The following is a 26,888-nucleotide window of genomic DNA, read 5'->3' as shown; positions in this document are numbered from 1 at the left end:
GTTAATTTAATTTTTGATTATATAATGTGTTAAAGAATAATAAATGAATAAATAAAGATATTAAATTTATTTTAACTGTGGTAAACTTTGTCTATACTTATTTATTTTTTACCAGGTAATTATAAAAAAAAACTAAAAAATTCTTTTATAACACAAAGTTTTAACTAAATATAAATCAATACAATTAATTACAAATTTGCCTCTTTACTAGACTAGTACAATTTTGACAATTTACATAACAGCACCAATGATATTTGCATTGGCAGCGTTCTGTTTGTTCAATGATTTGAGTAGTGTATCCTCGGCCACAGCACATAGTAAGACAATTTTCAGTACCAACTGCTGTAGAATTACACTTTCTAAAGACGGAAAAAACCATTTTAATAAAATATTAATTATACCTAGGTAACAACGTTTCATACCTGCCGACTGTTCCATAACTGCCTATTTTCTGGTCGTAATTACAATAATCTGAAGATTCTGTAATATAAACTAATGAACTGTCCGTGTGTTTTGGAAGTCCGAATCGAATTACTTGAATCATTTCCACTTTCATTGGTGTTTTATTGTACAATTTTAACAACTTGATGCCTACACCAATGAATTTATTCGGCAGACCTCGCCAACACGTTTTCACGTTACACGATCCTGACATGCCGTGACACTTGCAATGGGTTTTCACACTTGATACGACCACCTGAAAAAAAATTAAAATAACATAAGTTGTAGCAATATGATCTCCTTGCGGAACAGATCGCCGCACCGACATTCTTCTGTAAGTTTTTGTCTGGCATATAAATATTATGTATTGTTCATACGACGCACGGTTCATTACGCACATTTAATATTTCTCTTTAGGATACAATACAGTTTTAGTCGGTTTTTTTTTTTTTTTGACCAATCTTATTTAACTTAAATATTTACTAGTTAACAAAAATTGTTGGTCCGTGGGAATAAGTAGGTAAATAAAAAAATGGAATGCCGTGCCATCATTTTGCTCAAAACAATTAACTTTAAATAATATCGACATCCAAGGAGAGCTATACATACTGGACCCATTTTGTGTTTTATAATTGCGGACAAAGTAATTAAAATCATGTGAGTAGCGGACGAAATTTAAAAAAGTAACATTAACATACTAATTGCGGATAAATTTCCAATTATTATTTTTGTCTTTTTCTATATAGCTATTATTTATCAACATTAATATTGTGCCTGTATTTTTGAGACGACCGTCAAAAAATTTATAAAATCAGTTTAATGACGATCTTACAACGATAACCTTTATTTAAAATTACAATGTGTACAGTGAAAAACTTAAAAAATTATACGTGATTGGGTTCTGTTTTCATTGAAAAATGCGCAATACAATTCAACGGCGGGGGCATAAACCAAAAAAAAAGGAATCCATTTTTAAAATTTGATACATATAGTGCTTAAATGGAAAATAATCTTGAACATTAACCACATAACCATTGAATAACAATCATTTGTACGGTAGAAAATAAGCAATAATGCCAAACACAAAGCGGTAGAACAGTTATGTGAACATCCCAACAAAATTATACATTTTGAGATTTTACCAGATGATTTGAACAGTATATTAGACATAAAAGATATAAATTTGATCCAAAAAAATATTCACACTACTAGAATATCTAATATTACCTAAAAACACTTAAAATTGTGTGTGATAGTACCTAATGAAGTAGATAAATTAAACACTAAGTGTGAAGAGAAGTGAAATATGGATTATTGCTATTGAGTATTGACAGTCGACACAAGTATAAGTAATATAAGTGTATTGAGTTTTCTGATGTTAAAAATTCAAAATTTTCCAAAAGTGTGTTACTATTTTGATAGATGGTACTTATCCAAGCTGTTCATCTAATTTACTTATTAATTATTTTTGGTTCATGGCATAAAAAATAGTATTCAGGTACATACCATTATTTTTTTGTTTATTGGAAGGCAAATTAGTTACCTACTGATTATTGTACCTAATTAAGTTCTTATTAAAACAACGTTCTCCAATACTACCAACAACTATTAATATTGATTTTGAAAAATCTATTCACTTGCAGCTGTTCGTCTAGTATGGCTAATAAGAACAATTAAAGGATGTCGGTTCCATCTCGAACATGATCGGTACAGAAAAATGGAATCATTAAATTTAGCTTAAGTAGGTATATATATACAGTACTAGGGATGAAAAGAGAAACTTTTTAAAAACATTTTTCAGGCTTTCATTTATGTTATTAATCGAAGTGGATAACTGTTTTACAGACTGACTGTACGCCATGCATGATTTTACAGATTATGTGTTATTGAACCAAACAAAAACAAATTCTGCAATGTTCCCTTCAGAAATATAAACAGAATTTTCTTATTCAATTTCATGAGTCCCAAATGCACGTGAAAGTTTTCATGCTGAACTTAAAGGTATGTTTTATTAATTTATAATAGTCACCACAATATATATCAATTGATCGAGGTTTTAAGTGAAGTACAGTGTGGTAGTTATATGTAAATTAATTGTACTGCTGTTCGAAATTTAAAACGAGTAAAAACACTGTCGAATAGATGACATTTACCAACATTAACCCCACCTAACAATTTCTTTGAATATTTGTGTCCGCAACTCACGCGGTTCTTATTTAACTTGATTTTTACAATTAGTATTATGACAATGAAACTTGTGTCCGCAATTGTTATAATATTGAACTAAATAATTTGTCTGCGACTAGCTAACCCATTAATAGTTTCATCATAATTTATAGGTAATAAATTGTTGTAACTACTTTATTTTAATTTTTTTTTCTAATGAATTAATTTAATACATTTTCAATACAAAATATACAATGAGATGCATTTTCTTGACTGATAAGGTCAAAATCATATACACAATACAGATGCATCCCACGTATAAGTACTTATTAATTAAAATATGGAATAGTTAGCCATTAGGTAATATTATAGCGGTTATAGGTTAAAAAAAATGCAAAAATACATATAGATATAAATGACTAGGCACTTAGATTCAGTAACATTCATCAGCTAACAATTGATTTGCCTAATGCATGAGATAAAAATCTACAAGTATATTAACGGATTTCCAGTTGACAATCAGTTAACTCGGGTGGTGGCGCCTAACCCTATGTTTGTGGAAAGGTGTATACTATAAATAAGTGGTTGTTGAATAGTATATCTACTGTGGCGATTGATAGGTTGCGTGAAAATATTTTTTAAGGATTTCTACAGCACAAAAAAAGTTAGCAGAATAAGATACCAATCGTCATTGATACATACATATACGATAAACATTACCATAATCTAGTGAGAACAGCTATGCAGGTGGCAATATTAAAATTAAATAGCTAGTGTTTGCCCGATATAAACATTATGTGGTATTGTGGTTAAATACTCCGATATCACTACTAGGATGTATGTAGTCGCATATATCTAGATCCAGTAGCACCGATGTCGACTAGGTATCAACCAGAAAGGTACCAAATGGGATAAATCTATTAGAAAATTTTTATTGAGTGGATATCTAGTACTTGTGCAGCCGTGAAGGTAAATGACATTAGGATTTGTATTTGCTTTTTGTTCAATATCAGAAAAAAAATGATTGTAGAGTAATAAAATGTACCCATTATACGCATGCATATACTATATGTATTATTATATGATTTTGTAATGTAATTTACCTATGTGTTATTGTAAAATTTCCCGATATTGTGTATAATATATCATCAATCATCATATTTGTACATTGTATATACCAGAGGTGGCCATTAACCTTAACTTTGGGAGCCGAAAATTTATAAAGCTAATTCGAGGCGAGCCGCATTGTAAAGCAATGTTTATGAAATGAAGACACATTTTTGCCTACACATACTAAAAGCACCGCCGCCGTGCCAATCTATACCTAATAACGACTGTAATGATAACGAAATCGATGGCAATAAAAATGCTATCTAACGTTTTAACGATTCAAACAAATTTTAAATTTATTAATTTTAGTCTAAATTTAGTTCAAGAGCCGCGCGAAACTAATTTAAGAGCCGCATGCGGCTCGCGAGCCTCGTTGTGGCCACCCCTGGTATATACTCTTGTAAATAGGGCATTAATTAATTATGTGTATTGTAAAATATATTACCGCGGTACCTATATGTATATGGTGAATTGGTGATATACTTTTGTGCATGCAGGTGAGATTTTGGTGCGTTTAGACATTTTTCTTACCCCTTATGGCTTACAAACAAATTAGCGCTACTATAAAGGTCGAGATAAATATAGATTATAGACTATGGAGTATATACGTAAATATACACATTATTCGGTACAATTTATGCTTACAAAGTAATTAGTGTCTTACTTTTCGACCTATTTTGTAATTGTGTTCGTCGATGATAGACATGGCTCTCTGTTCACGCCATACCGCGTCTTCGTTGGCGTTGGTCAGCAAGTCGTCGACATCGTCATCGTCGTTACCGCCACCACCCCAATCTTTGTATTCACCCGATACTATTGCCGCCAAAGGGTTTTCTTTCTTCACAAACTGTCTGGCGAACTTGGCACCCCACCGGATATTGTCGTCGCACCCGCTCCACTTGAATGTGCCATCCGTGTCTTCCGGGTGAGTGCCGCACCCGCAGCTTGATAACATTCCGGATGCACAGTCCCTGGTCATGGTGTACGTCAGTGCAGCTGAGCTGAGCGCGTATGCGAATGACTGTTCTTTCGTGCCTGCAGCAGTGTATTATATAATTATATGGCGACATCGAATTCAATAGGTTTATTATGAATAGATATTATTGTATTGTAATATAGTATTAGGTACTATCTCTTGTTGATCATTCGTGAGACGTTTATTTTCTGTTACTTGTGTTAGTAAATTTATAAATAAATATTAAGGCGCAGGACATAAATACTTAGCTACCTATTTATGGACTAAAATAGTTTACCTCAACATTGTAGAGGCATAATTGTTTCCTTGATTAGAATCTATAGGTTTTGCACCCCTTTATGGAGCCTAACAATATATCATACTTATCAGATACTTAATCTATACCAGCTAGTGGTTCCCAATCGGGGGAGGGGGGTATTTAGATACTTAACGAGGAGAATACAGTGATGATGAAATAATGAGAATTTTGTTAAAATAATTATGCCATTTTACAATCAGTAAAAGTATTATCAAACATCCCTACAAACTGTAGACTTATTGAGAAAAAACAATTTGAAATTCCCCATTAAATTTATTCTACATTCAATACCTACTTAATATAAAAATATTTATAAAATTGATATATTAAAAAATATAAAAATAATATTATTAATTATTAAGTTGATTAATATTTTATTTTTGAAATTATGAAAAAAAAAATTGAGTCATTAATTATATAATATATAATTATTTTGTATCACTAAAACAAAAAACAAAAAAAACCTATTCTTAACTAATTTAAGGGGTGGGCGCGGGATTTTTGAAGATTTATAAGGGGCGTAGAATAAAAAAGGTTGGGGATCACTGATCTTTACGATAAGGAATTGAATAAAATAAAGATTTTATAACTTGTAGTCATAAGTATAACATTTCGTTGCCAGGGCATAACATTATGTAATACTAATATCTATTAATTATAGGTATGTATTTTAAATTATTTACAAAATATATTTTCAATATTAAATAATTTTGTATAGAAACCGTTTTCACGCAATTATGATATAATAAGTGCTTATACTTTATTATTTTGTGAATTAGTGCGTGTCTATCATAAAGTTCTAATTATTATAACAATTCTCGTATATAAAAGTGTATACCTATGTATATGAATATTGAGGGGTGATGAGGTAATTTTCCAATATAGTAAAGTCAAGCAAGCCTACAATATTACATGTTGAATGACGAATGTTGTTTGTCGTATAGTATTATAAAATCATTGTATAACTTCGTGTAAACGACACAAGATTTAAAATGTCTGATAAAGATATTTTTAGGGGTTAACTCCACGCCTTAAAATGACTAGTGTGCCATTTGTGACAAACACATTGCAGATAAAACTTATATTAAAATGTATATTATATACGCGATGGAGTGAAAGAGAGAGAGAAAGAAAGAGAGAGAGAGAGAGAGAGAGTTGAGTTCAAACATCAAACGGGTATATGATTATACAACCTATTAATCCTGCGCGGTATGCACCTGTAGGATATGACAACTGTCGTTGACTTGTATACAACTTGTCATGTTTGTCTGTGAAAAAGATGTATGTATTTGAATCACAAATTAAATGTGATGTTCGAACGCGCCTATACATACGCCGCACGCATATAATTAAAATATTCATAATATATAATATATATTATAATCGGATACGGAGCGAATGCCTATAGGTAATAATATAGGTACACATAGAATGTAAAAAACTAGATAACAAATGTAATTAATAACTATATTTAGGTAAGTTAACTATTAGGAAGGGTTCTAATAATTATTTTTTAAATATTATTAACATGATCATAAAAATTAAATTTAAAAAAAGAAAATATTTAAAACTTTTGTTTAAGAACAAAAGACGTATTGCGTGGTGTATAATACGTGTTAGTTGATTACATATTTTGCAAGTTGTTTACAATTTCTGTTACACTCCGTACGTACACGTCGTATGGTGATTCGATCTATTATGATAACGTGTCGGGGAATACGTCGGGAGCACTTAAAAGAAAGAAGAAAAAAAAAAAACAGTGAAAAAAAACTGTTGAAAAAAATAACTAATAAACTAGTTTTTCAACCTTTGACCAGCTCCGGCGTGAGTCCCGGCGCAGACCGCACCGACGAACAGTTCCACCGTCTGTTTTGCAAGACCGACTGACAGGCGACCACGGCCAACGCTGCGGCCCGGGAAACGTGCTGCATGACTGGACGCCAAGACTTGCAAATGCGCGCTTGACGCGAGTCCAGTCCGTAGGTTTTGCGTAACGTCTGACAAACGCCCACGTCGTTCCAGTCCACTTTGCCGGCCGCTTTCTGCATGCCCCTGCAGCGACCGTACGTCATTATAATAAAATATTATTTATAAGACACAATTATTATTATAATACGTACCACTGTGTAGCATACACACATTTAGATATAACAGTGGCGTAGCTATGATTTTGTTCTGGGGAGGATGTATTGGATAAACACAAAACGGGGGGCTTTTAACCATGCCCTTATATTGCACAATATTAGATCCGTGATTATAACATAATATGGTAATATTATAATCTTATATCAAGTATAATCCAATTCATTAAACATTAAAAAAAAAAAAAGGTTCTGAGGGATCTATCCCCATTATCTCCCCTACCATAACTACGACACTGCATTTGAGGTACAATTATTAAGGCTTGTATATTTAAATTTATAAATTATTTTATCCCGGGCATACGGTATTTGAAACTTATAAGATACACAAAAATATTAATGCTTAGTTAGGAGTTTATATACCAGAGCTCTCAAAATTGAACGTGAATCAAGATTCACGTGATCACGTTTTTTTGTCTGTCCGCGTGTATTTATACATAGAAATCCGTGAATTTTATTTATATGTAATATATTAGTAAATCACGAATATTTATTCCACGTGCATTTAAAACATATTATTTACTAAACATAGGTACCAATACAATTATAGTAAAATATTTAAATAGATATGTTAATAATTTCCATAAAAAATTAAAAATATCTGTGCCTATTGTTATAAAACTAAATATTTCATAAACAGTATTTTCGTAAAAAGGCGGGACGATAGAGCGATGTACAACATGCACATCAGCGACGTGAAAATTTTTACGAACAGTACAAACCGATCAGCCCATTAGTTACGGTTTAATACTAGTTTATTTTTGTCTTTTTTATTCATGACATTTTGTTTTCATTATTCAATTCTTATATTTTTTAAATTATTTTTAAATGTATGTAAAATTTAAACACATTTCATAATAGATAATAGGCGAAAAAACTGCAATCTAAAATAATACTTTCTGTGAAGATGTTGATTCGAAATAAATAATTGATCATTGATCACCGCTATGTAAAAACTAGAAAACCATTGGAAGATACTAAATGTATTGGAAATAAAACTCTACATGATGTAATAACAAAATTCGTACACGTGAAATAGAGACCTCTAGTTTATATGCATATATAATATAATATAAATGTTTTTTTTTATTTATATTAAGTAATAGATACCTATGTATAATTTTCGATGGACCCCGGACCCATCATAATACACATATAATCGAATTAGAGCTAAGCACGTAGCAAATAAGTTAGAAACCCAAGCTGGAATAAATAATAAAAGGTCAAGGGTAGGATATATTTCCCTTGTTTCTTCCCCGTAAATAAGCTCCACAGGCAATTGGTAAATAAGTTACTTACAATATCGACTCCAGTTTTATTATTTAGTACGATCGATGATTAAAACAAACAAAATGTTTAGAAATATCGGTAATAGGTAGGTCACCTACTTAATACCAATCTTATAAGTTATAAGTATACTATTGTATGATCGAGGAATAGGTACAGCACCTAAACTCGTTAAAATGCTAAATAAGTACATAAATTTGCACACCTTCTACCCACACTCGAAAAACCAAAAAAATTGGGCCCTAATACAACTTATAAATTCTTAATTAAAAATAAACTATAAGCGTTAACAACTCTATTATTTTTTTTCATATAATTATTTAGTATGTTTAAATTGAGCACGGGTTCTTTTAAATTATAACACATAGGTATATAGAGTATATAGACGCACCAATTGCCTGACGGCGCTAGTAGCTGGTTCCCGGATGAATAACCACTATTGAGATAGATACGTAATGTCCTAACTTAATCATAATCGTCCAGATAGATAGTATCTATATAGCTATATTTCTCGTGATATGAAAATAAAAATACATTTTTATTATTAAACTTGTTATAACTTGGTATAAGTGGTTTCTATTTTTTAAGAAACTGTTAAAATTTATGAAAAGAGTAATAATGAGTTTCTTTAATGAGTCTAATGTTTAATGCTTAATTGTTTAATTTTTAAAGTGCTATATGGATGAAATCAAACACGGTTATATAATTTATTATGCTTAGAATAGTAAAATAATATATATTAAAACAAAAAATTAAATTAAAAAATATTCAGTATTTTTATTTATTATTTTCCTTTTTGTATTTTTAAGTATGTGTAGTGGAATGGTATTATGATTTAAATCATAAGTTTTTAGTCTACGGTCCATCAAGTTGATTAATGTTTTTAAATTAACATATTAATTTTATTGTTTTTAACTTATTCACTTCTTACTAAAAAATTTATAAAATTTTTAGCCCTTGATGTCAAAGCGTATCTCAGATTTGATTTCCCGTAAAAAGATTAGAAATCTCTGGTTTAAACAATAAATATCCTAAGTCAATGTCAGTCAAAAATACGTTACCTATTCTATAAATCATAACAATTCAGCGAACAATTATAACATAGCCGATCATATTCAATTAGGTTAAGTTATGTTAAATAAAAAAACCTAATCTAACCTCTGTATATTGGTATAAACGTCTTTTTTTCATTTAAACATTTTATTTATCAAATTTAATATATATTAATGCGATAGGTAAAGAAGTTATGAAGGCAAAGCGATAAAAAAAAAATAACGAAAATGTTATCTAGAATCTAAATAGTATACATTTTATAGAAAAAGTAATTTTTATTATTTACTTATTAACTTTTCTGTAAACAAGTATAAAATTCAAAATGAAACTTAACTATCAACCGTTGGGTTAACAAAAAAAAAAAAAAAAACTCATTTATTATTATTAAATATTATTTATTTTTTTTAATTTAATAAAATAAAATCACAACATACACAATTAATTTGCGACGAGATGATCACTAATGATAAAGGTAACATTTGTGACTTTTTAAAGTTTTTGTATGGATAATAATATTTTAAGTCTATTTCTCGCGTTTCATTAGATTTTCTGCGCCGCTTAGTTGGAAACGAGTTAATTTTGTGCCACGCGCCACGTGTTAACTACCTATTTGTTGAAAATCTTCAGACATACTGTGTATAGTATAAATATATGTATATTAATACGTTCACACATAAACACATCGTATAATATATTAATATTATACTTATTACACAGTGTATCTGTGTATGGGTGTTTCATCTCACTGCATTAAATATCTACTTGTTAAGATTAATAATGATAATAGGGCTCAGCCTATATAAACCATACTATTCATTAAAATAGCATAGGTAACTAATGGAACAAGAATCTATAAAAACTAAATAAAAATTGTGATCTATGAAACTAGATTAGATTAAACCTTAACTATAACCCAAAATAATACATAAAATAATATTGAATGCCTTATTTATAATATGTAGGTACTCAAAATATTTAATAACGTAAAATAATAGTTTACTTGCTGATATATTTTCTTAGTCCTATATTTACAATTAATTTTCAGATCAGATTATTTATTATTTTTTTACATTTTAATTTTTCATTACTGAATAGGTTAGAACAATTTCATATTTGTCTCCTTAGTGGCTAAGCCCCTTCCTTAGTACGCCACTTTTATAATATGTACATTATAAGTACATAACACTAAGGAAATACTTGAATAGTTTCGAGAATATACAAATAAAAACAGATTAAAATTACCAACAAACCTGTCTTATCGTTAAAATTTCACGATTGAAATCAGTTTATCGTCTTATTTTCTCGTTCGGTTTATACGATTTAAAAGAGTTAAAATATATATGTTTGTATATTATATATTATGCAATACCTATATATTTTTATTTTATTGTCGAATATTTACATTTCATTCGCGTGTCAGATGATTATCAATTAAAAAAAAAAAAATCTATAATATAGTTATAGTTATAGTGTTGGTTATCTACCAACTATATAACCAATAAATATATAAACCGCGTATGTCGATCGATTTTAAATATAAATTTTATTATATACGTATATATATTTATATCAAATTTACTAGTTTGGTGTAAAATAATTTCGAAATTTATAATAGTTTTTCGAGTCATATGTCGTGTCAACGATTATCTGTTAAGCTGAACTTATTAAAAATATCATCACCGTAATGCACTTTGTATTCGTTCATCATTTATAACGGTATTCATTACGATAGTACAGATCACACTAGAGGATATTCTATAAACCGATTTCGTTCCTATATACGCCGTGTATATACAATACAATACATATTTTTATTTTCATACATTAAGCTTTTAATAAATACGTGTACATAAAAATCAGGGAAATTGATTGAAATTCCACGATACAATAGGACAAGTATAGTCATATTGACTATTGCAGACAATAATATTTACATATTATATTTATTTTTCACTCTCATCACGTGAGAAATAATCAAATAAATACTTACTTATTATCAGATGCTACAGTCCTATAGTATTATATATATTATACTAATGTACTTGTATACTACACATGTCATGCGTATCAATAAATGTGTTAGATCCGTAATAATATGTCTATATATAACTAAAGATTGTTAATATATATATATATATATATATATATATATATATATATATAATATGAGCAACTCGAAATCTACGTAACGACCGCCTAACTAGTCTTAAGTCCGTAGGACGATTAAATAATATATATGATATAATACGTATGCTAGAATGTAAATGTAATAAAATAAACTAATAAGTAATAACTTATATTTATTAAATAAATATAGGTTATTATTATTGTATATGAATGAAAGGTATCTACATCGTCATACATAATATAAAAACCCCGAAAACCGGCATACGCATATTTATTAGCCATAAACGTATATTTTCACCCCGATTGTCCAATTAGGGAATTTATATTTGGGTGGTACACCATATATTATACACATTATTGTATAGTTAAACTGTACAATACCAAAAAAAAACCTTTTTCTAATTACATCTATAATTAAATTATATTTGTTATTTTGTACGACCACCGCTGCTCTGTTGCATTTCAGTGGCGCAACTATATAACTATCTTATTAGCTATCTTATTATAATATATATCTTATATCTTTTATCATCGATCTTTCCGAATGATTTTCAGTGAACAATTACCTATATGTGAGAACACTTGGCTTAATATGTATTCTATAATATACATTATATATATACGTTAATCCAGACATACGACAAAACATAAAAAACCATCATAACATATAAATTTTCCCATTTTTACCTCCCGTGGTGTTAAAAAAATAATAATATATGATATAGGCGGTATATTAAAAATGCGCTATTGCAGATTACTGATAATCTAGATAAATAGGTACATATAGTGTCTTCGGGCAAATAAACATGTATATGTACAGAATGATTTTCTTTAACAGAAAACATTATCATCTCGAAAAGAATTAACGTTTTTGTAAATATTTTTTTACATAATATAAAAAAGTCATCACAAAAAATACTTGAAAAATAATATTATAATTTTGACTATTTTGTATTAATCATTTCTTTAATTTTTTACTTTTTAGAATCACAGCGTAGGTAAATTCTTAAACTTATGTTCCAAAACAGAATATTTTTCAGAAAACTTGTATGTATAAAAATCGAATCTTGAACGAATTGGTTGTTAATTTAGAATTAAGGATTTAAAGTTTTATTACAAATAATGTTACAGAATAGTAGAATACATTTTTCGTAATACCTACGTGTCTCTTAAAACATTTAAATTTTAAATATACAGCCATTAAAAAAATAGTAAAATTATAAAAAATGTTGTTTTTTTATGTCTTCAAATTATATAGAAAAGTAATTTCAAAAACATTTAGGTAGATATCATACATACATTACTATTATTTATTTTCGTTTGAAGTTTTTGAATGCAATATAACAATGCATCAAATAAAATAAAATAGGTAAATAAATATAATAATTAATGTAGAATATAAGTACAATAAGATAGCATATAAACTACACTTTTAATACAAACTAAATAAATCATTCTTTACAATATTTTTAAGCAGTTATGGTGGGGGTATAGGTACCTTTTTTAAAGAAGTACCTATGTAGTATGTATTAAGTATTAACTAAAAATAAATACATTCATCTATTAATGATCAAATAATAAAGTAATAAACATTACTAGTTTCTATTAAGCAATTAAGGTATTAAAAACCATTATAATTTATATTTATTATGACATTTTGTTAATGATCATTGGTCAGTGGAAATTTTATTTACAAGTGGAGCTGATGTACTGAAGCTACAGTTTTTTTTTTTTAAGTTATTGTTAGGTTTAAACCGTGTAATATATTGTTATTTATTCATGTTTGGAAAATGTTTCAATTGATAAACCTCCATTACTTAAAAAATAGATGACCGTGAATGTATGATTAAAATAAAGCTTTCAACTATACACTGAAAGAAACAGAACAGCATAATATATCGAAGTGTTACATACTCGTTACAAATGTGACACATAAGGTAGTAGGTAATGTATTAACGAAATTGATTCGGGTGGGTCGTATGGACTACATAATATAATGTAATATACCTAGCGGTCATATGATAAACTAAATAATATATGATCCCATGTATTTATTATAATTTGTATAATATAGTTAAGTTGATGAGGTTATCAGAACACTGGTTAATTAGAATATGAAAAAACGATCACGAGCAAGTTTTTTTCGTAAATATAGATACTTGTAATACTCTTTAATACATATTTTATATTATAGTATGTAATAACAATCCAATAATGTACTAAAATGTCTGTAAAAATGTATATTTTTTATCGAGACGTGCATTTAGTAATTTTTAGTTATTTTTATCGCGAATTTATTGCTTGTATCAATATTGTGTAATTATAATTTATATTGTACCTATGTTGTAATCTTCACCTTGTATCGTTTTAAATATATTTATTCTACTGAGAATAAGACTCGACAGAATTTCTATGTAGATATTTAATTACAAGTTATTAATTACATTCGTTTTCAAGAAAAAAAAAACAATTGCTAATTATAAAAATTAATTTCTTCGGTAAAAAATAACACCGTGGGTGCCTAATTATACATCGATATATTTATACTTGTACGTACTTCGTTTCTTTTGTTGCATGATGGTGGCTAGAACCTAATTTTGGAGTAATTTTGATTTCTATTAATTTTTTGTATGTTGATAGCCATTCTATTTTCCATTTAATTTAATATATGTAAAAGAGTTTATGTCTTTATTTTATATTATAACATAGTTATATATTTTATCAATGTTCTTTTACAAGATTAGGTTCTTTTTAATTAACTTTTGCAAGCCGGTCCATTTTTTAATTTTTATAATTACATTGTTTATTGGTATTACTATATTCTATTTTAAATTAGAAAAATAATCCAAATTTCTCCTTAAATATAATAGCTATGCGAATTTACGCTGAAGAAAATAAATCTTGGAGACCCTTTCTTTTTTGGCAGTTGCTCAATCCCCTAAATTTTGTTTATACAATAATACATATATAATATAGGTTTTTTTGTTTCAAATATTTTAAAAATTTTCTGATATTAAAACTAAAAACCGAATTGAGACTCGCCAAAATAACTATTTATGACACATATACAGGCCGTTATGGTCTACAATTAAAAAGATTTAATTTACGTTTCTGTCAAATAAATAATAGTGTTTAGAAGTTTAAACATTTTAAAATTAAATACTTATGTATATTATTTATTATTTATTAATTTTTATTATAATTTTTAAGTTAAAATGTAAAATATATCAATAATACTAAAACTTTTTTTTTTTTTTTAATATGACTTAATTTTGGGATATTACAATCTATACAGGTGTACAATACTAAAACTTAAATAAAGATCAAACTTTGGTACATATATAATAGTCTCTCATTATAAAGTAATTTAAGTAAGTAGACTTAAGTGATAAGTTCCCCTAAACTTTTAATAAATACGCTTAAAGTAATTATTGATTTAAAATATAGGTTCACCTCGCTTTGAAAATTGTTTAAGTGGTGTCCTTGTTCTTTCTCGAAACGTTTAAGAAAAAAATAATAAACATCTATTCTTAGAAAATAATATGTACAAAACATTTTTCCGATAAATAATAATAAAATATTTGAATTTTTAAACTAAAAGAAACAAAAAGTAATATACGAATCAAATAAAAATATGAATTCTAAAATGATGTGTTTTTGCACCTCTTAATCGTTACTACCTATCTACTATTTTATATATATATAATGCTAAAAATGAAAAAAATGATGTTACATGTTATTTTAGGTTAGAACTTTGAGTAAACTTATATAATGTTATAATTTTTTAATTTTATAATTAGATAAAATCAAAAATAAATTATAATTTTTGTCTTATCAGATATCTACTCTGTACATAAACAATTTTTTTCTGTATTTTCCTCATTTTAAATATTCAAACTAAATACATAAAATTCTTTTTTTTATTTTCTCAGAATAAAATTCTAAATTTTTCCCAAAAGTTATAAGTTCTTATTAGTCAAGTATTAATTGTAATATAATAATAAATCATTAATGTACCTAAGAATCGTATTTTTATATAGTATATTAAAACTATAATATTAATTTAAAGAAAAATTTTGGTATTTATATATATATATACTAATTGTTTGTTATACATATAGCTACGGGTTATAAGGAGATTTATCAATTAAATAAATGTAATATTATTAAAAATAAAATGGTTATAGACGTGCTTGGTAAATTATTATGTATATTGTTTATCAGTAAATTTCATTATGTTAAATGCTTTATTCAAACATGTGTTATTTATTTAAATGTCGACAAAATTTAAAAAAAAAAACCCCTGAAAGTATTTGAAATATAAAGGTGTAGTATAGTTAAGTACAGTATACTTAAAGTTTTCCACTAAGCTGTATATATTATTTATTTAAAACAGCATTTAGAATTTAGATACAATCAATATTATTATTGTAAGATAATATTATATATATAGTATATTACTTATAAGTTGTTAACAAAATATTTTATTTTTTTATTGACAAGTAAAATACTAAAAACCACTCAATTAAGAATTATAAATTATAATATATTCAATTTTATATTTTCATACATATTTATCGATGAAGGACTTAAAAACCGGTCAGGGCTATGGCAATATAAAAGGGTAAAATAAAATACATTGCTATATATTGTTTTACATTTTATTTTATTCATCCAAATATTTTGATCCGATAAAAACGTCAATTATATACATATGCATACGAATGGTACTGATCTAAAATCAATAAAGGTTGAAATGTCTTAACGGTTCATAAAAACTGATTATTGGGTGAAAACTATCTAAATAATTGTCTTTAAATTTATACAATCTAGGTACTAACACCTCAAATGAAGAGAAAGGATATTGAATCATTATCGATAAACCTTGGGGTAAAACAATAATTAGAATTTTAACAGGACCTATATTATATATAGGTTCGTAAGTACGCAACTAACTTTTTACGATCTTCCCAAAATTAAATAGGAAATTCATAGTCAGTTTCCTGTACGACTCTCTTTTTTTATAATTTAAAATACATTCAATACTCTTTAGTACAGGGGAATTTAATAAAAAAAAAATAAAAATTTAATTAATTCATCAAGATCAATTATTATTTTATACAAATAACCGTAAATTAGCAAAAGGGAATTTAGAGATTTTAGTCATTCTTGTTATAAATATAATTTAATGGATTTTATTATCTTTATAAGATTAATTTATGGTCTTAGCGACTGAAAAAATAAGATAGAGCCGTTATAGAAATTCTCTTTTATTTATGTAACAGATTTATAATGTCCCTTCTTTGAGCACAACTACAGTAACCTCACAAAATATTGACAGTTAACACTTGATGTCTATGCCCCCCATATCTCTACATATCTATGAAAAATACTCGAAATTTAAACAAAAATGAGTTTTTTATTCAATACTACATTTCGTATGAAAATTACAATAATCAAGTTTACGGTTATTATCATTTATTGTAATTCGCGACTAAGAATATTACTATCTATGCTCCTTTATGCTTAAAATAAATCTATATATCACTTGACACTTATCAGAAATACAACCATAAATATAATAATTGTTCGTATTTTAAAAAATTGTGTCGGCTTTTTTCCCTTAATGCCATACTCAGTTAAAAAATAAAATGACTTGACAGAGATTTGAATTACCATCCCCTATTTGTAAAATGGTTAGTAAAATGTTTAATGAATATTCATCGATGTCAATATTTATTTTTAAAATTTATGTGTTTTGGCTAAAAATATTTTTTAATACAATTTAATCGATACCAAAAAACAAAATTAAACATACCGTGAATTGAGAGTCAGTAAAATCTTACAAACTGCATTACCGAGTGGTTTTTTAGAGCAAACGTGTAAATTTAACAGTACTGGAATTGTGTACACATTCCAAAGATTTATTCAAGAAAATATATGTAAAAAGTAACACTTATATTTCCAGTGCGTGATTAATCGTCTAGATACGCGCACTACAGGTGTATAGTAATTTACATTCACGTTTTTGCTTATAGCGAAAACATTATTTCTGAACACTTAAAAAATTATGATTTTCTCGTTACATCGATGCCCTTTTCAAAATTAAATGACTATAATATTAATGTAAATATAAAGTAAATAAAATTACTTTCTTACACCATGTTTAATTCAACATAAAGATAAGAATGTGCAAATATTATAATTTGTCACCGTTTATAACGAAATAAACCGTAATAAACCTAATCTAAACCCAAAAATAATTATTAGGTATGTTCACAAATAATATTTGAATAATATTAAAGTATCAATACTTAAAAAGTATTCAATTAAAATATTCTTAATTTATTTATAGATTATATCTCATATTATAGGTATTATTTTTTTTAAAAATATGTATTAAATATAAATATATTAATATTTTAACTATATTTTATTTGTTAAATTTACGAATAAAAGACTTCTATAAAGAAGCAAAATTCTGTTGAGGCCAAATACAACTATCAGCTTAAAAGTATATTGTATTAAGTTATATGTATGAATTGTAGATAATTCAAATAATAATAGGATAGTTATTGCGTTTTTTTATAAAATACTAAATAGTTTAATATACTTAGGTACATCATAATATCAATAATTTTACATGCATAATAGAGATATACTATAAAAATTCCAACTATAATATAATATGAAAAAAAAAAAATTATTATAATTTAAACTGCGGTTGTTTTGTCTAAAATAACTATACGATTATATCTGCATTTAATATTTTAAGTGTTTATTCCACCTTGATTGGATTCTCATTTTAGTTTATGTATTTAAAACAAGGAAAATAGTGCGTGCTGTGTATAAACGAATATTGTATTAGAAGGTATAATAGTAAAGAGATATACATATAATTACATACATTATTATCCATTACCCATAAAGTGGCATTTTAGTATTCTATACCTACTAGTAATCGAGTTATATAGTGTATATACTTATTCCATCAGTATTTATTTCGGTGAAACACAGAATTAAAATAATCTTAAATAAAACCAATAACATACGAATAACATAACATGTAAAAAAATTACATTATATTATATTTCGATAAAGGTAAATAATATAAAAACAAATAAATGCAAATAAACAGTGACTATTTCATTGAATATTTAATTAACGTTTAAATGCTGCTGTAATATATTTATATGTATAATAGTACCTATTGATTTTAGTTACCTATCAACATAAAAATAAGTTTCATAACTTATGTGAATAATTTTAAAATAGGCTTTAAACATAGTTATTCAAATATTAAATGTATGGATGGAACAAAGATCTGAACGTAGATAAAGGTATATCGTATATGACATTAAAATTATTAGTAAAAAAGTAAATAATTATTTAAATTACATGATTAAATAGTTACACATCATAATTAAAATTTGAATTCGGTTGATGTATTTTAATTATAAGTATAAAAGTCTATTTTTCATGATTAGATAAATTTAATATTTATATAACTATTGCAAATAATGTACCTAAGGGGATGAAATAGAGAAAATAATATCATAAAATTAAATAAATTAAATACTAAACCATCATATTTAAAAGCTTAAATAATTAATAAGACATTATTTTCTCGTAATTAAAAAATCAATTTGGTTTTATTTCAAACTAAATAAATGACGAATGACATTTAATATTAATCATTAATCAATACACTTATTTTAGTTTTATAATTTGTTTGTTTAAAATAATAAATTAACTATGTAGTTGATGTATACTATTTACATTCTAATATGGCGTTTGTATTTTAAATAGGTATAGCCATTATTATATACCTACCATTAAATCTATCTTGACGTTAATATAAATTCAAAGTTTATAATAAATAATATAATGTATAATATACAAGCCATAAACGGATTTTTTCAAAATGAGTTTTTAGTTTAAAAACACATATCGATTGTATTTTTAAAGTAAATTAAAATCTACTAAATAATTCGAGTATATATACATTATAAAAATACATATTTATTGAATTATTATCAATTATCTATAGTGTTTACCTATATTTCTCCGCAATATAATTAAATTAATACATTTAAATTAAATCCATATAAATAAAATAACGGCATATAATATAATAAAACTTTTTATTTTAGTAATTAATTTAGTTAGTATGGACGTAGTATCTTGAATTATATGATTTGTATTTAAATGTTCATTTTTATAATGTTTTATTATACGTTTAAATATTTCACGTAAACAGAAAATAATATGAGGGGTAGGGGTCATTAATTAAAAACTAAATATTTTTGTTACTAATCTTCAATTGACATTGCAAAAAAATGTGCAGGTACCTATTTACACTTATAATAAATTATTAATAAACCAACAGTAAAAAATAATTTAAATTAACCTTCCATGATTACGTTAAAAACATTTTTGGGAGAAGGGGATTGAACCCAACCGCCCTCTTGTATAAGTGCTTCGTTCAAATATAGATGTACATCTAATTTATTAGTAAGAATTTCGTATTCATTGTATTCAGCAGCGTATCACTATCACATATGATGATCTACGATTTTTTTTAACCGAACAATTGACTAAGGATGTCAGGAAGATATAATGATATCATTATTCGTTATAATATATATATCATTATTTATTTCATTGTTCTTATTTTACTTATCCGACTAACATAATGTTAATATCGAATCAGCATTATTTATCCTTTTAAATTCGCCTTTTTTTCTATTCATAAAACAAAAGTGTCTACTCATGTTTTGGACAGTAATAATTCAAATCTCATAAAGAATTTGTTAGGTAGTTAAGTATTATTTTAAACCATGTGAACACTTATATTTTGGTATCTGAAAATAAATTATTTGGGTATGAAAATTCATCCGTGGCCGAACCCTTAAATTTTGTTAACATTTTTTGCTTCTACAAAGTATTGAACACAATACCTAAATAGATTTTTTTTTTAAATAATTTTTTTCGCATAAATTATTACAAATTAACTATCTTTAATAACAACCGTTTTTAATTTTTCTACAGGTTTATATATATCAGTATGTAATAAATAGCAATTACCAATACAAGATTGGATAATTTAGCTTCGACTAAACCTTTAATTTCTCCCACACTCTATCACAATTTTATAGCCAACTATAAGTAATATAGTGATACAATAATTATTAATTATTAGTTACTAATATTATTATAATACTCGTGAGTGAGCATGCATTAAATTTATTTTATTTTTTTTTCGTTTAGGGTGTGCCCAGACATACTTAACACACCTGTAGCTCCGCCTATGAATTTGTATCAACAAATATTAATTTTTTTCTAATAATCTTATTTCTCATTGAATTTAACAGCTGTCAAAATATTTAAAAAAAAATAAACATTTAAATATTTTATTGAAATAAACATATACATAAATAATTAAGTGAACAAAATTATTATTAAAATTTGAAAAATAAAATAAAATTTGTGTCAGCTATTCAGTTGTAAAAAGTTACTAATAAATTAGATAAATCGTTATCACTGATTAATGAGTAATGATCATACATTTTAAGAAGACATCGTGTTTGCTTATGTAATCTCCGTCATTCTAACGCGCATATATAATATACACGTTTTAGGTTCAAAAGAATCAGTTTAACTTTTTTAATTCAATACTTAAAATTTTAAAATTCTCTCAATTCAAAGCTTTTAAATTAAAATACAAAAAAAAGCGTACAAGAGACTCTGGAGAATATTTGTGCCTTCAAATTTAATAATAGGTTAAATCACTCTCATACTAAAAATAACTAAGTAGAGTGGTTTCTATTGAATTAAACATTGTCCATGTTATGCGTTAGTAAGACTGAGAAAACATAAGTGCGCGAGTACAACGTCGTCTTAAATAGATAAATTAATGTATGTATTTGAATACGCAACATATTAAATCAAGATGATTATCCCACGTATCTGTAAATGGATAATCGTGGGTGAAATTGATAAAGTTGTTTTGATAGTACATCTTTTTAATCATTGTGTTAAAAAAAAATTATCATGCCATATCTTAAGTAGATATTTTGTTATTCAAATACTATGAAATTGTATTATGTCTATAATATGATCGCCTATAATAATTCAATTAGATATAAATGTATAGATATTTTAATTAAATTGTAATTAGGCATTTCCTGTTTTTTCATACATACAGGTTATAACTATGATTTATAGAAACACAAGAATACATGTTAATCCTATTAATTTTGTACAATAATATATTGTAATTCAGTGGGTGACCATTCGATTTTTTAACGCAAAAATATTGATATTAATATAGCTGTCAAATAAAAAATATATTGAATGCTAACAGGCATTTTTTTCAATATTATAAGTTAAAAATAATTCAAATCATCCAAAATCCTAACAATAGATTTTTTAAAGTTGGAAAATAGTTTATTTTAAAGTGTAATAATAGATACATATAACTTGAAAGAATAATAAATAGGTACTTATAACTTTCCGTAGCCCCGGTCGTATAAGTTTATTGTTAAATAAAAAATAAGTTCATCAACCATTTCCTGTTTATTGCAAAGTACTTATTACATCATAATACGAGTATATACAATAGCTTGAACAATTTGAAAAAAAAAATGAATATTATTATTTGACACGTAAATAAACTTAAATTAATAATGGTATTGCATTGTATTGAAATAAAAATTAATAGTAACAATACAACAAAACATAACTTTCTTTTAACATTGACAAATATTAATAGCAATAGTGTATTTAATACCTACGCATGAACTGTTGATAGAAAATAATCTAATTGTAGTTCATCAATTAAAAATGTAATTTTAAAGAAAAAATATTCAAAAAAAATATTTTTTTCGTTTTAAAGTACGTAGGTTGAAGATTCGTAAACATTTTATTCTGATACATACGTGTAGTAGGTAGGTATTAATTGTTCATTATACTAAGACATTTAGTGGTAGCATTATTACTTCTCTTTAATAAATATTTCATAGTTTCGTTTTTGAATAAAAGTTGTCAATTATTTTTAAATACAAATGTACCTTTTATAAAACTTACCTACCTATAATGGATGTTTAAAATCGTGTCTTTTTTTAACCATAAGAAAAGTATAGCCATACTAAAAAGTTTAACTATTTTTGAACTAGAAAATAACTAAAAATAATATTAGGATTTTTTCGAGATAATTCTGTTTAACTTTGTTTCATTCACAAAAACTGAGCGTTAATAAAGTAATTTATTCACGCCCATTTAATAAAGCTAATCCAATCACAGTCGTCTTTCATTATTATATTACGTTTGTTTATTTAACGAGGTAAAAGATGCATTTCAGTTATTTAGATGTTTATATTAAGTTATATTACATATTTAATACTTATGAGTTATGATAAATTCTTTTTCAAATATAGACAGGTGTAAACTGCGTAGTTTGAAAATGTAGTTATATAGTTGAACAGCTTATGATATGATTAATGAGATCGAAATTCGAAATATAAAGAAATGATTGACATGAGTAAGAATATTTAAAAAATTACGAACGGGATAAATGTAAAAGCTAAATTTGAATATAAATTGATTGTAATAGGTATAATGACTATAATGTATATAATACTATATTGTAGAATACATTATGTATACACAAGTATATACTAACATAATATGATAAATACAATACCCCGAACATATTCATGCAAAATCATGATTTTTTTATGCTTTATTTTATGTATAATTAAAAAATTTAATATATTTTATACATGTATAAAATATACGATTTTATTAAAACTATATAGGTTTCTGAATTGAAAACTTAATTTTTCTGGGACACTAGTTTTTTTTTTTAAGATTTAGTATAATCAAGCTTTTTAAAAATTCAAAATGTGTATTGTGTAAAATTATTTTAAATTAAATTAATTTTTCAAATTGACTAATGTAGTCTACTGACTAGTAACTACTTATTAATTAAAATAAGTGTATATATAATTAACAATTTATAAAAATATTTCATATAAATTTCCGCTGTTACTTTAATAAGTATACCCCAGAAGAGTGGTTTTATAAAAATGAATATAATTTTAAGATTCTAAGTTCTTAATACAGAAATTAGATTTATAATTATATTCAAATTTATATAATTTACATATAATGCATAACTTATAGACCTAATAATATAATTTATTAGTAAGATAAATTATTTATAAATTAATAAAATATAAATAAAAAGACAATAAAGTTGTTAAAAATTTTAAAAATAAAATTAATAATTAATACTTACAGCCATTGAATACTGTTCATCTGTATGATTAACATTGGCAATACAATAAATATGGATATCCGTTTCCACATTACGAGTTCAGTTTTTTTCAAGCACAGTCTTTTTAAGAACGATATAATTTTTTGAGGTCATAAACTAGAATTCTGAAAATCATATCTCTTCAAACACCTAGGAACTTAATAATTTTATCTGTTAAAAATAATTTAACTGATTCTTTGTCATAAAGTACATAGTTTTCATATTTAGTCACAAACGTTCAGAATAAATGTAATAAGAGTAATGTTAAAAATACAACAATAACGAACATATTGAAAACCATTTATTTATTTAAATTAAAAATAATTTATTGAAAAAAAAACAATTTAACACTTATGATTAATTAAAATTGCATTCCATAATTATATCAAATATATTATATAAATACTTAATAATTTGTGGACGTAAAACATAATTTCTTAAATTTTAATCTATGTATATATTGAAATAAGTATTCTTTTACAAAATAAAGAATGCACGATACTCGGAAGACCTTCTACAAGGATACGGACTAACAGGTATCTTGTTACACGCACAACTAACTTGACACTAGGTGGTAAATTGCTCTCTTATAGACTAGTTTTTCTTACTTTTGTTTAACGGCCCAAATTATTTCATTTGGGGGAAATGTGTATTTTGTGTGTGTATGTATGCATGTGCGTGTGCGTATTGTGTGTGCGTCCTTACGTGTAGAGTGTAAGAGTAAATTTAATAAAGATTTATGCAAAATTAAATTAAATCACAGGTAACGATAAAGAAAAAAAACCATGGCTCATTAAGTATAAATAATAACATCCCAACACCAGAAATTAGAAAACGCGTAATTATTAGTGATGTGGGCTCAAAAGTACAATTTAAAAACAACGATAAATCAAGGAACTTTTAAAATGTTAGTAATCAACATTAATAATACTAAACTACACAAAACAAAAATAAAAATACAATAATACAACTTACTAGGTACATTTATGCTGTGGAAATAACTTAACAGTTACGTTATAAGATATTGTATATAATATTATTAAAAAAAAATTTAATTTATTTTTTTAATATATACATTATGTATACATTGTTTAGCAATACTAACTATAACTTTTATAATTTCTACATTGTCGAGGTATACATTTATTTAATTATTTTTTGAAATTAAATTAATACAACGTAAAATCGTTTATTTATTCTTGAATTTAAAACAAATTAACTTAACATTAACGGCTACGCTAATCTTATTTTGGGATATAAATTACTGAATAGGTTAGTATAAGTACAGTAATCAATATTTAATTTATACATTATACAAAGTGCAGATTATTTTTAAACGAAACTTTAATATTATATATTAATTATTAATAAATATATTACATAAATTCGGTTTACCTATTTATTATTGTGCCATTTATTTCAAGGAAGAATTTAAATTATGCAGTACAACACAAATAAAATACTAAATATTGGATGTGTAATGACATGCCGACTATAATAAAAAATATGTATTCATAATTTTTTTATTTGATATTTTTAATTCATACATTTTGATCTAATTATAAAAATAATTTTGAATGGATAGTGAGTTCCATCATGTAGAAAAAATTTAATGCATACAACTACTTTTTTATATTTATGGAAATGATTTTTGGTACTTTAATTTTAATGAAAATAAAATGTTCAGTTAATTTATAAAATACTCAATATTTATTTCATTTCATTTAAAATAAAGAGGAATAGAGTGATTAAGTATGTTAAGTGGGTGAAGTTAAAGCCTATATACGAGGAAGGGAGACATTTATGTTCTTTCGTGAGAGTTCTGTGAATTTTTATTTTGTACAGGATTTACCTATAGTAAAAACAAAAAACTTAACTTACCGATCACAGACAAAACCATCTAAATCAGGGGTCGTCGATCCACGGTCCACCTTGTCATTATTTGCGGCTCGCGAACATATTTGATAAAATTAGAACGGCTATAAGCCATCATTTAACCTTTAAGTTATCGCTATCGAAAAATTGGAAAATATGCGATATGGTAAACTGAATAAATGTTGGCTATTGCCTTTAAGTTTTTTTTATAAAAGTACAATATTAAAAAAAATTAAAATAACAATGAACTTTCAATTTTTTATTAAGAATATATTGACACGGAGATATATCCTAATCTTCGAAATAATACATTAAAAATGATATCTCTTTTTGGTAGTATTAACATTTATAAGCATATTTTATCACGAATGAAAAATGTCAAATCGAAAACTAGAGCTTGATTAACTGACTTTCATCAAGAAAACTCGCTGAGGATTGTGTCGTCTCAGATACAACCAAATACAGAAAAATTAGTTAGTGAAAAACAATGTCAGTTATTACACTAAAAATAAAACAAATAATTTGTAATTCAAAATTGAAATATGTTCTATGTACGTTTGCCCGCTGCCTCAAAATATTTAAGACCTCTGATCTAGATTGTTTTTGAAAACACAAATACTGTTATGTTTTAAATAGTTATCTTTGCGTGGATTTGGTTAAAAATGATTTTACTTATAGTAAACTAGAATTCTCAATGGTAGAAACCTCCTAAGATAAATAAATTATAAAGTTTGACGCGATTCGTTTTTAAATTGCATTATTTTACAAACCGTTTCGACGCTTATAAATAAAATCAGTCTATATTTCTATATTTCTCGTAATAATCGTAATTTTTTTAAACATTTAACTACTTGTTTATGCTGTTTTTTTGAATTAATATATTTATACCCCAATCCCTAAATTAATTAAATGCTATCGAGTTATATAATTTTAAAATAAGAAAATTATTTTAGTTTTTAAAAATGTAATTTTCATGTTTCTGGAAATGTGTTTATTATTACTTAAACCAAACAATGTTTAGATTTATGGATATTAACAATAATAGTCATCAGTGATTTTTTTCTAATACACATTCACCCACCAACTAAAAAAAAT

General features: G+C 25.7%; 1 protein-coding gene across 2 annotated transcripts; it reads right to left on the bottom strand.

Annotated features, from left to right (window-relative positions):
- Nucleotides 1-127: 127 nt before the first annotated feature.
- LOC112601299 (protein Wnt-11b-like) lies at nucleotides 128-24,206 on the bottom strand. 2 transcript variants are annotated; one of them, XM_025348834.1, is made up of 6 exons: nucleotides 24,130-24,206; nucleotides 23,901-24,075; nucleotides 6,799-7,043; nucleotides 4,382-4,752; nucleotides 423-697; nucleotides 128-359 (listed from the first exon to the last, which is right to left on the bottom strand). In XM_025348834.1, exons 2-6 carry the CDS (start codon nucleotides 23,969-23,971, stop codon nucleotides 185-187), a joined length of 1,137 nt encoding a protein of 378 aa, XP_025204619.1. In that variant the 5' UTR covers nucleotides 23,972-24,075; nucleotides 24,130-24,206; the 3' UTR covers nucleotides 128-184. The 2 variants fall into 2 exon arrangements, with proteins under 2 accessions (XP_025204619.1, XP_025204618.1); XM_025348833.1 differs by having other exon boundaries at nucleotides 23,901-24,186.
- Nucleotides 24,207-26,888: the final 2,682 nt, after the last annotated feature.

The sequence above is a fragment of the Melanaphis sacchari genome, unplaced genomic scaffold (assembly GCF_002803265.2).
Source record: "Melanaphis sacchari strain LSU unplaced genomic scaffold, SCAv2.0 Contig77_pilon_pilon, whole genome shotgun sequence".
Taxonomy (NCBI): Eukaryota; Metazoa; Arthropoda; class Insecta; order Hemiptera; family Aphididae; genus Melanaphis; species Melanaphis sacchari.
This window is presented reverse-complemented; position numbering and strand designations above follow the sequence as displayed.

Coding starts and splice junctions, on each gene's coding strand:
- LOC112601299 (XM_025348834.1), bottom strand. CDS start 23,971: ATGTGGAAACGGATATCCATATTTATTGTATTGCCAATGTTAATCATA. Junction 7,044..23,900: donor ATGAACAGTATTCAATGGCT/GTAAGTATTAAT, acceptor CGGTCGCTGCAG/GGGCATGCAGAAAGCGGCCG. Junction 360..422: donor AGTTATGGAACAGTCGGCAG/GTATGAAACGTT, acceptor TTCCGTCTTTAG/AAAGTGTAATTCTACAGCAG.